This window comes from Argentina silus (assembly GCF_951799395.1).
Source record: "Argentina silus genome assembly, chromosome: 7".
NCBI classification, from domain to species: domain Eukaryota; kingdom Metazoa; phylum Chordata; class Actinopteri; order Argentiniformes; family Argentinidae; genus Argentina; species Argentina silus.
In genome coordinates, this window is record NC_139661.1 from 23,970,625 (window position 1) to 23,981,037 (window position 10,413).

The following is a 10,413-nucleotide window of genomic DNA, read 5'->3' on the forward strand; positions in this document are numbered from 1 at the left end:
ACCTCATGTCCAGGTGCTCCAGGTCAAAGGTGTCAGCCTCTCTGCCGGCCAGGTCTCTCACCACCTGCTTGTTGACCATGCACATGCAGCCCAGCTGCACCAGGGCCCGGAACAGCAGGGGAACCTGGGGCAGAGGCGTGTCAGGACAAAGGGTCACATTAACAACTCAGACTGTCACAAAGAAACAGAAACCAGGGCGAACAGAGACAGCGGCATCAGTTAGATATTCATGCATGAAAAAATAAAAAAACATGCCCCATACCCATTAAAACACTGTAGAGGAATCTGACAGTACCTGGGTCTCATAGACGCCCTCAATGTCTGGCGCAGAGAGGTCTGCGTTGATCTCATTGATGTGCTCCTGGTACATGTCCTCAGGCACGCTGTACTGGTACAGGTAGTACACCATGTTGGAGCGGGGCAGCATGCGGTTCACCTGAAGAAAAAAACACGGCAATTCCAAATCCATCCTTTGTGATGACTCACCTGTATTATACAGTACTGACTCACCTGTATTATACAGTACTGACTCACCTGTATTATACTATTATACAGTACTGTATGCAGCTAAGAGTTATTTAGCTAAATACTGAAGTTTAGATCATCAGATATATAAATACCTTTTTGTATGTGGCTCCTTCCTCCTGCTTGGGGACCTTCTGGTTGACGTAGAAGACCCGGGGGATGTTGAGCTTCATACAGTGCAGGTCAGTGCCAATCACAGCCCACAGCTTGTACAGGCCAGGGTGACTGGTCTCTGCTATCTGGAGGGGAGGAGAGGGGAGGAGAGGAGAGGAGAGGAGAGGAGAGGAGAGGAGAGGAGAGGAGAGGAGAGATCCAGTCAGACACGATGACTCAATGAATTTCTGTCTAACAACCCTGCTTAATACACATACGAAATACCTTTCAGCTTGTTCTGTATCTCACCATTTACAACAAGTCATTTAGCATCGTCTGTCAAGCTGAATATGAAAATGAAAACACCATTTTCATATACAGTAAACAGGTTAGCTGTTGTCATTTGAGCTGAGCCCACCTGTACGATCTGCCAGGGCATGTCCAGGACGCTGCGTGCCGTCTTGCGGAGGAAGCTGCCCAGGCCCGTGGTGGGGCCGTCCCTGATCACCCCTCCCCCTACAGGCTGGGACTCCCCGTCCAGCAGCCTCCTCTTCTTCCTCCTCTCCTTCCTCTGCTTCAGCTGCAGCTCCCACTTCTTCTTGTGGTAGCGCAGCCACACCAGACGGTCCTCCTGCAGACGCACACCAAAGACGGGAGTCAGGTGGACGAGAAGAGACCTCCTCCATTTAAGCACGCCATCAAACGATTTACCACTTAAATATCGTCTGTTTCATCAGGTTTGTAGTGGATAAGCTAGGATAAGCATGGCTGCCTACCTGTGTTTCCCCCATAGGTGGGGGTGGGCCCAGGATCTCTCTCCAGGACTGGGTGAGCTCCATATCCTGAGACTCCACCTGGCTGTCCACGCCCTGTGATGCCCTCCTACGCTTGGTGCTGATGGGGATGGCAGGCATCAGGGGTCTCGCTGACACCCCAAAGTCCTCCATGTCTGCTGCCTGCCCCGCCTCCAGGGGCTGATGGGCCACCTGAGACACAGACAGTGGAGGAAGTGGTGTGAGTAAGTGTCAGAGTGTGAGTGTGTGTGTGTGTGTTTGGGTGTGTGTGTCAGTGTGTGTTTGGGTGTGTGTGTCAGTGTGTGTGTGTGTGTGTGTCCTTCAAATATGGCATGACTGTCCGGTGTACCTGTCTCTTGCCCTCGCTTGTGAAGAGCTCACTGATCTTCTTCTGCTTGAAGATGTCGTTCTTCTCCAGCAGCTTTTTGTGTAGCCAGTCTGGGTGCCTTACTCTGGGGACAGGGTTCTTCACCTGGGTGACGGGACCATAGGTGAGCACAATCAAACATAATCTAGGTCACCACCAGACATGGGTCAGGGTTGCTCAGAGCAAATGACATGATGTGGTTACCTGTTGCAGGGCTGCTGGGATGGTGATGATCTTCTGGATGGCACTGCCCAACCTCTCTATGTAGTAGTTCCAATCAAGGATCTAAGGAAGTCATGAGATATTAGGGAAAGAGGTAAGGAAAGAAAAGATTCAAGCACACTTTTGTCCACACATGTATACTGTAAGTGCCAATACATCAAGGATATTTGCATTGCTCTATTCAAGAGTAAACCATGGCATAACTTAAAAAATGGCAAAGACTTACTGTGCGGATGTCAAAGTCATGGAGACCGGGCAACTTCAGCCACTTGCGCAGGAAATGCTTCTTAACACTGGGCTCAGCTTGGAAGATGGCCAGGGGGATGGCCCTGTCAGAGACGCAGACCACTTCTTTAGTCACTGCTAAACTAGCTGAGATCAATCTCCTCTCCTCTAGTCTAGACTATAGTGCTAGTCTACTCTATAATGCTAGTCTAGTCTATAATGCTAGTCTAGTCTATAATGCTAGTCTACTCTATAGTGCTAGTCTACTCTATAGTGCTAGTCTAGTCTATAGTGCTAGTCTAGTCTATAGTCTAAGGCGGCCTGTCTCACCTCTCTGTGACCGGGGAGCCCTCAGGCTTGCGGGAGATGACGTAGCGGCAGCTCAGACCAGCATCCTTCACCATCTGGTCTCCCAGGAACTCTGCCAGCCTCTTGGCCGTGCTGATGGAGGTGGACTTCTGCTCGCCGTAGTCCTCCAGCTTCCTCGACATGGACCGGTTCTCTGAGATCAGCTCAAACAGCTCCGCGTCAGGCATGTTCGCAGCCTGGGCAAAACCAAAGGTTTCCATTAGCCTTATCCACTAAAGTTGAATGAATATAGTATGCAAGTGTGGAGACACACACACACAGACACACACACACACACACACACGGACACACACACATTACCTTGCTGTAGAGCACGTCAAGCCAGTAGTCAGCCACCTTGGCCACAGAGGCGTAGACCTCCTCCAGAGTGGTGCCTTTGAGGAAAGCCTCGAACACAGAGGACTGGAAGATCTTAATGAGCTGCAGCTCCCCTCTCCTTTTTATCTCAAAGCCCTTGAGTTCCGCCAGAGAGCCGTCCTCGTTAAACACAGCGTACCTGAACAGCAGGACAACATTCACATTAACATTTAGCAGACGCTTTTATCCAAAGTGACTTACAACAAGTACATTTGTCTAAAGTAAGTGAATCATCTATACATCAGAAAAAAAATCTATGCTAGGACCAAGGGCCATTGGCAGTCACAATGCTAGAAGAAGGAAGGATGACTTTTTTTATCATAAAAACCCCCAAAACATCTCCTTTCTGCCAACGAGGCAACATGTACAGTATTAATCATTTCTAGATAGTCCACCCTCTGAATCAGAGCCCTACATTCAGAACACATTCCCACGCTGGTGGAACTATTCCCTGGGTCAACCCTTACCGTTTCTTCAGCTTCTTCCCCTCCTCTTTGGAGGCAGGCAGAATCATGGCCAGGTACGGCCCGTCCACCTCAAAGAAGATGCTGTTCTCTGCCCGCGTCTCATAGGTCAGGGAGGCGGGGTCCACCAGCTCCTGGTACTGGTCGTTGGTGAAGCCCTCCTTCACCATGATGTTGAGCATGGCCCCGGGGTAGGAGATGGTCACCTTGGGCTTCTTCTCGTTGCTTGTCTTGATGACAAAGTTCTCGGGGAAGGTGTTGGGGAGGACACACCAGATACCGTCAGTGTCCAACTCAAGAGGCCTCCTGCACCACAGAGAAACAGAGCAGCGTGTGAAATCAGTATCTGCTGCAGAGTGTCACTAAATATGATATAATGTACAGCACCTGTCAAAAGTTTGGACACACCTTGTCAAGAGTGTGCAAAGCTGTCATCAAAGCAAAAGGTGGCTACTTTGAAGAATCTAAAATATAAACCATATTCTGGTTTGTTTAACAATTTTTTGTTTACTACATAATTCCATATGTGTTCCTTCATAGTTTTGATGTCTTCAATAATAATCTACAATGTAGAAAATAATAAAAATAAAGAAAAACCATTGAATGAGAAGGTGTGTCCAAACCTTTGACTGGTGTTGGATGGTAACAATAAACACAAGCAGCTGTGTATTACCACGCTGAAACAAATAACTTTGGTACACATGGTCTAAATATTCGGTACAACAACACAGAGCCAATTGCCTAGAAAGGTCAGTACCGAATGAGAAAACACTTCCTCGATGTAAGAGAAGGGACATCATTCTCACCCTATCTGTTCAATGATCTCCCTGGCCTGGGTGATGATGTTGGCTCCAGTGTGGCACACGATGCCAGCCATTTCCATGGAGTACCAGCGCGCCCTGGTGGAAAGAAACAACAAGCACAGACACAGGGCTCGTCAGCAGGGTACACACCATGACTTCCAATTAACCCTCCCATGCATTTGTCTTGAGACTTCATTTAAAAGGTAACACTCTTGGATATGATGTCACACTTGTGAAAACAGAGGAACTTTCATCAAAGATTTTGGAGCGTTCACTGCCTTTCACTTTCTTTCCATGTCCCTCAGTTTCTTATTTTTTGCTTCCATTTCTACAAAAACTAGCTTAAGGTAAACAGCTGCCTGGGTGAGAGCCAAATATATTAGAATTCTACCAAAGATGGCCACAACAAAACCTTGTCACAACTCTGTCACAACACGCTCTATTCATCTCCTCTGACAGTGTCGCTCCTTTAAGCAGATTGAATTCAAATCAAAGCTTGTGCGATAACTGATTTTCCCCGAGGACGGCTGTGCGTACCCTTTCCTCATGACGTATCCATAGAAGGAGTTGAGGATACACTTGTGGGCCAGCTGGAGGGACTCATAGAGGATCTCCATGTTCTTACAGCGCTTCACCTCTGCAGCGTCACAGTTCTCCTGGGCCGCGGACAGCTTCTTCTTCCACACCTACAGAGAGGAAACGAGGCACTGGTGTCAAAGCAGACAAGGCTTGAATTTCAAGTTGTACAATACTCATGAGACTTCCTCCTAGTCAGAGAGAAGTGAAGGGGTGTAGCCGGCCTTGAAGGTGATACCTTGTGCAGTCCCTTAAACTCGTAGCGGCGGTCTCTGAAAGCTCGCACAGTGTCTACGTAGAATGAGTTCTCCCTCTGGCAGATCGTGGTGACCCTGTCCTCCAGCCTGGTGAGATGCACCTTCTTATAGGCCCTCCTACAGTAGTCTGACACAGGCAGAGGACAGACAGCATGCGATGTCACTAACAGACTCTAACAGGGGGACATACAAGACAGTGTGATGACGGACCAGGCGTCTCCAGGACCAAACAGAGAAAGAAAGAAACACTTAATTTTAGAGAAAAACAAATGATCGTCGTCTCACCGGCCAGCCGTTTCTTCTCGTGGCGAGCCTGCTCCTCCCGGTTGAGCTGGTGGAAGGCCCTTGGTCTGCCGTTGGGGAAGAACGGGGGGAACTTCTCTGACTCCAGCTGCTGCTGGATGCGGTGAAACTCACTGCGGCTGGCCGGCACTGCAGAGGGAGGGGAAAGGGGTCAGGGGGCAATTCCTAATTAATCTCTTAGGGGGTAAATTATCACCACATCAACCAGGTCTTACTGATCTCCCCCCTCCACTGCCATCTCATCTTCCTCTGACAGTTGGCCCCTGGCTTGTTGAAATCACAGGCTGCACACGTGGCCTCGTCCACCACAGCAGAGGGCTGAGGAGGAGGAATGACAGTGTTAGTTAGCTCTAGTATTGAGTATTTCTGACCCTGTATCATATCACACCTGTAATATTACCTTACCTGCAGGCGGTTGGTGAGGATGATGTTGGGGTACATGGCCGCCACGTCCAGATGGTAGATTAGGGGACACTCTATCCTATTGGGCACCTCTTTCAAGGAGATCAGCTTCTTCTTAATCTCATCACACACCTGTACACAGAACATCGGACTGCTGAATGAAAATCACAGCGTGTCTGGCATATAAAAGGTGAATGCACTTCCACTAACAGACCAATACAAGTTTGCAGCACCATATTAACAGGCTGAGTGTAGCTGACCTCGTTGAAGTTGGTGACCTGCTCCAGGGGGATCTTCTCCTCCTCTTCGATGGCGTGACGCAATGTTTGCTCCACCCTCTGAAGCAGGAAGTCAAATGCTGCCGGGTTCTATCAACACACAGGAAAACAGCGTCAACACACAGATATCTAACAACCATGGAGACACTGAACCATACAGAGCAGGGCTGGGTTGTACCATTCTGAACTACACAGAGCAGGAAGCAGGAAGCAGGGCTGGGTTGTACCATTCTGAACTACACAGAGCAGGAAGCAGGAAGCAGGGCTGGGTCGTACCATTTTGAAGCGGCAGGGGATGTCGCTACGGAACACCCCTGACTCCAGCGCTTCCACGTGGCCGCCCACGTAGGTCTCAGAGTCCAGGACGTGGCCGTCGTCTGTGAGCTTGTTGAAGACCTGCTCCTGCTTGTTGGGGAAGATGACGTTGGCATGGAACGCCTGCACCATGAGCAGAGCCTCACACAGGGTCCCAGAACCCTTACGCAGCACCTGGAAACACACACAAACATTTGGCAACACTGGCAACAAGCGTCACTTTTTTTTTCTTTTTTTTTTTCATTTTGATTTCAATTGTAATCGCTGTGATGGACAAACCTCATCAGGATCCATAGGGATGATGGTGCAGAGAGCAAAGATAAAGGGGTGGACATACTTCATGTAAAGGTAGTATGTGGCCACGGCGTCCGACACAGAGTAGGTGGCCAGAGTCTGAGAGGGAAGCCATGAGAAAACAGACAGTCAGGTAACGAGACTGTGATGCTCCTGCAATTCACCTGCCTACAACACATTCACAGCTAACAGCGGTGCCTGTGTGACTCCCTGAATGTACCTGTGGCTCCTCGGTGGCCATGCGACACATCTCCTCAGGGTCCAGCTCCACAGGGTCGTAGCTCAGCTTGGCCTTTGCTGCTGCCTTCAGGTTTTGGCTGCCCACGGGCAGGTAGCTGTCTCTCTTAACCCACCTGACACAGAGAGGGAGAGTAGAATATGTGTATGTTAGTGTTCGTGTGTGTGTAAGTAAGTATTTGTACAGACAAATTACAGAGAATTCAAAATGTATCAAATATAGCACCCTACCTGTAGCAATCCATGTGGATGGCCTGACTGGCCTTGTACTCTCCCTGACTGTCCTTCTGGAAGCCAATCTCCCTGTACATGGTCAGTCCATGTTGGGCAGCCCTGGTCTCCACAAAGGGCCTGGAGGAAATGGAAATGATTAGCATAAGTGGACAAAACCCCATGTAGGAGGCAGAGAGACAATAAAGTTGAATGAAGAGGGTATCTGATCTTCTGACTCACCAATCGAAAAAGTCACCATTGTAGGTGACAAAGATGTTCGGCTTGGTTTCCAGGATATGATCAAACCACCTTTGTATGAGAGCTGCCTACAACCAGAGAAAATGCAAATAATTAAGCATTTATTGTATTCACTCAAACATTGCCCTTCACCTTGTTTTAATATACACCCCCTCTTTACCTCGTCAGGCTCATTGAAAACAGTGAAAGGTCCATCATACTCTGGTTTAGGGGTGAACTCAAAGTCCTCAATGTCCTCAGAGACGATCTCTCTGTTAGTGATCAGGTAACCCTGTCAGGGACAGGAAGAGACAGGAAATCAGTTGAAGCAGCAGGCACAGATACTCTCTGGTTACTGGCATCATTAGAACCAGGATGTAAACGTTTCACAGTCTCATCACGGACAAACAGACCTGTCCATCAATCATGTAGGAGAGCATCATAATCTGATCAGTCTCTGCGTCTGGGAATTTCAGAGGAAGTTTGGTGGTCTCTATGTCAAAAGCAAGCACAACTGGGTCCTGAAGAACAGATAAACAGAACAAAAAAACTGGTCAGAGACTTTAATAAATGTAACTTTAACTGGTCAGAGACTTTAATAAATGTAACTTTAACTGGCCAGAAACTTTTATAAATTCAGATTTATCTAAGAATCTCTGATGACTGAGCATCTTGTGAGGTGAGAGTGGAGATAAACATTTTTCTACCATAAGAGCACAACAAGAGACAGATGGATAAATAAAAAACGAATATATATATATACACACACACATAATTGGCAAAGACATCATATAAATATACAAAATATATATTCAAAATATAGGGCTAAATTGTTCTTACAGGTCGCTCCACAAGGTCATCTCTGTGTATGATCTCAGGTGGATAAGCACTGCCCCTGTATCGGACGTTGTACCAGTGAGCCTAGGGAGGAACAAAGGCTGAGTCAGCCACACTCCACACAGAGAGCCACACAGAGAAACATAATCACTCTGCTGACAGAGGAACATAATCACTCTGCTGAGTGTCTACCGTCATCCCAAGAACCTGCCATTTCCTTACCACGTGGATCTTGAGGTCAATAGACAGCCGAACATGGTAAGGCACATCATACTCTCTAATGTCCAGGATATTATCCATCTGGTCAGAGATCTTCTTTGACATTCCATCCTCATCTGCTGCCATCACACTTCCACCTGCCAATGCACTAATGAACAGAGATCACTTAAGAGAGCTCTCATCACAACCTGAACAAACCAGAAAAAGAAGCTCAATAGCAAGACCTTATCGTTTATGCCGTACAATCCACGACTAATCACAGTCATTCTGCCCCTCCTAAGGAGCAGCACCTGAACAGGTACCTTGACAACAGAGAAGTGTAGGTGTCGCTGGACTTCTCCCTCTCCCGGTTCTTGCGGACAGCTGGAAAGATCTCACGCTTGACCTTCATGAGGTCATCCACAGTGTTGAATGACAGCTTGACGTAGTTCCTCTTCAGTCCCACCAGGTGGTTGGGCTGTGAAGAACAGACAAGTGATTGACAGGTTGACCAGCATCTCAGCTTTAGGCCATGGCAAAAATTAACTAGCAACAATAACACTGGAGGCTCATCATACATTCATTCACACATTCAGGCAGATCAGACAACATATTATAATGGACACTGTATAAATTCATTGTCCATTGCGTATAAATGGGGCACAGATTGTTTTCTCACCAGATCCAGGTCCTCTTTGGGAAGCATCTCAAGCTTTGCCACCTTCCCTTGGAACTTCTTGGACAAGAATGAGATGACCTCTCTCTCACAGTTCTGGATGGGGCACGGAGGTGGATACAGTCACATACTACAGTACTTTGTCTTCTACGTAATAAGTAGGCTGCATCTTCATTTCAAAATGATAAAATGAGGAATCAAGACTTACCTTTTTAGTGGCTATGTACAAATAGGGCTTAAAGGGGAGGGCCACCTACAACACACAAGCAGGTGAGATGGCAGAAAAGAAGAGTTTTCATCGCTATTTCAGCAGTGCTGAAGTGCTCTGATCCTCACCTTGAACCTGCTACCATCTTCCTGGATGAAATAATAATCCACAGCACTGATCATCCTTTTGTCATCATCCAGGATCTCTGTCTGAGAGAGAAACATGAGGATACATTGACAATTATCAGGTATTGATTAGAGTAAAGATATGATGTGGTTGTCCATGTTGACAGAGATCCCTGCATTGGTACTACAAATGTAAGATGAACAACGATATAGACCATTTCATCCACAGAGCTCTTGTCTGGGTGACCTACAGAGTGCATATTGATGAGCCAGCCTGTCTTCTCCCCCGGGTCCTTCATCCGTTCGAAGCCGAAGCGAGCGTCCATCTCGTCGGTGAACTGGCTGCGTTCCAGCCGCTTGGCTGCCGACATGTCCGACTTATCATCCCTGGATGAAACATAACAGCCAGTCAGACATACACATCGGTAACAGTTAGGTACAGCTGTGTATTTAGTTTGTACGTGACAGATTTTTGACTAGATATCAGTTGCAGCAGGTGTTTTCTAGACAATGACATCAGCTGACACAAAATCTAAAATGTGCCATTGATATATGAGCTGACGATCTTACTGTTGATTGTCTTCACCATCCCCGCCTTTTCCACGCTCTGCCCACGGCTTGTACCTTCCACTGTTTTGTAGAACCATGTTAGTTTGCAGGTAAGGGGAGGACAGCCACGGTCCTCAGTGAGAATGCAGGTAAGGGGAGGACAGCCACGGCCCTCAGTGAGAATGCAGGTAAGGGGAGGACAGCCACGGCCCTCAGTGAGAATGCAGGTAAGGGGAGGACAGCCACGGCCCTCAGTGAGAATGCAGGTAAGGGGAGGACAGCCACGGCCCTCAGTGAGAATGCAGGTAAGGGGAGGACAGCCACGGCCCTCAGCGACCACCGGGAGGTCGACTCTACCAGGCTGTAATGTCGCCTAGCAAACGATGCTAGTAGAGTTCGTAGTCCTTAGCAAGCTAATGTCACCCTACTGTGCTGAAAACACAAACTAATTGTAAAACTTTTCTCTAGCATCAGCAAACACTAGCTGCC

The 10,413-nt window shown here is 47.9% G+C and overlaps 1 protein-coding gene across 2 annotated transcripts in view; it reads right to left on the reverse strand.

Moving 5' to 3' along the window:
* pole (polymerase (DNA directed), epsilon) overlaps positions 1-10,022 on the reverse strand; it is a gene marked incomplete at its 5' end in the record, with an annotated part of 16,070 nt that extends 6,048 nt beyond the window's left edge. The window contains 33 exons of one of the 2 annotated variants that reach the window (XM_083673581.1): positions 1-124; positions 296-436; positions 621-764; positions 1,037-1,249; positions 1,395-1,604; positions 1,762-1,884; positions 1,984-2,064; positions 2,228-2,330; positions 2,557-2,771; positions 2,896-3,091; positions 3,420-3,722; positions 4,223-4,315; positions 4,757-4,905; positions 5,034-5,179; positions 5,338-5,484; positions 5,571-5,673; positions 5,761-5,889; positions 6,018-6,125; positions 6,312-6,524; positions 6,630-6,743; positions 6,865-6,997; positions 7,113-7,232; positions 7,335-7,420; positions 7,513-7,623; positions 7,745-7,852; positions 8,172-8,252; positions 8,391-8,535; positions 8,690-8,844; positions 9,046-9,138; positions 9,251-9,295; positions 9,379-9,459; positions 9,627-9,762; positions 9,946-10,022. The exon at positions 1-124 is cut by the window's left edge and continues 30 nt beyond it. In XM_083673581.1, coding sequence (XP_083529707.1) covers positions 1-124; positions 296-436; positions 621-764; positions 1,037-1,249; positions 1,395-1,604; positions 1,762-1,884; positions 1,984-2,064; positions 2,228-2,330; positions 2,557-2,771; positions 2,896-3,091; positions 3,420-3,722; positions 4,223-4,315; positions 4,757-4,905; positions 5,034-5,179; positions 5,338-5,484; positions 5,571-5,673; positions 5,761-5,889; positions 6,018-6,125; positions 6,312-6,524; positions 6,630-6,743; positions 6,865-6,997; positions 7,113-7,232; positions 7,335-7,420; positions 7,513-7,623; positions 7,745-7,852; positions 8,172-8,252; positions 8,391-8,535; positions 8,690-8,844; positions 9,046-9,138; positions 9,251-9,295; positions 9,379-9,459; positions 9,627-9,762; positions 9,946-10,022 — 4,426 coding nt within the window. Of the gene's footprint in view, positions 125-295; positions 437-620; positions 765-1,036; positions 1,250-1,394; positions 1,605-1,761; positions 1,885-1,983; positions 2,065-2,227; positions 2,331-2,556; positions 2,772-2,895; positions 3,092-3,419; positions 3,723-4,222; positions 4,316-4,756; positions 4,906-5,033; positions 5,180-5,337; positions 5,485-5,570; positions 5,674-5,760; positions 5,890-6,017; positions 6,126-6,311; positions 6,525-6,629; positions 6,744-6,864; positions 6,998-7,112; positions 7,233-7,334; positions 7,421-7,512; positions 7,624-7,744; positions 7,853-8,171; positions 8,253-8,390; positions 8,536-8,689; positions 8,845-9,045; positions 9,139-9,250; positions 9,296-9,378; positions 9,460-9,626; positions 9,763-9,945 lie in introns of those variants that run through there. The other variant, XM_083673582.1, reaches the window with a different exon arrangement.
* Positions 10,023-10,413: the final 391 nt, after the last annotated feature.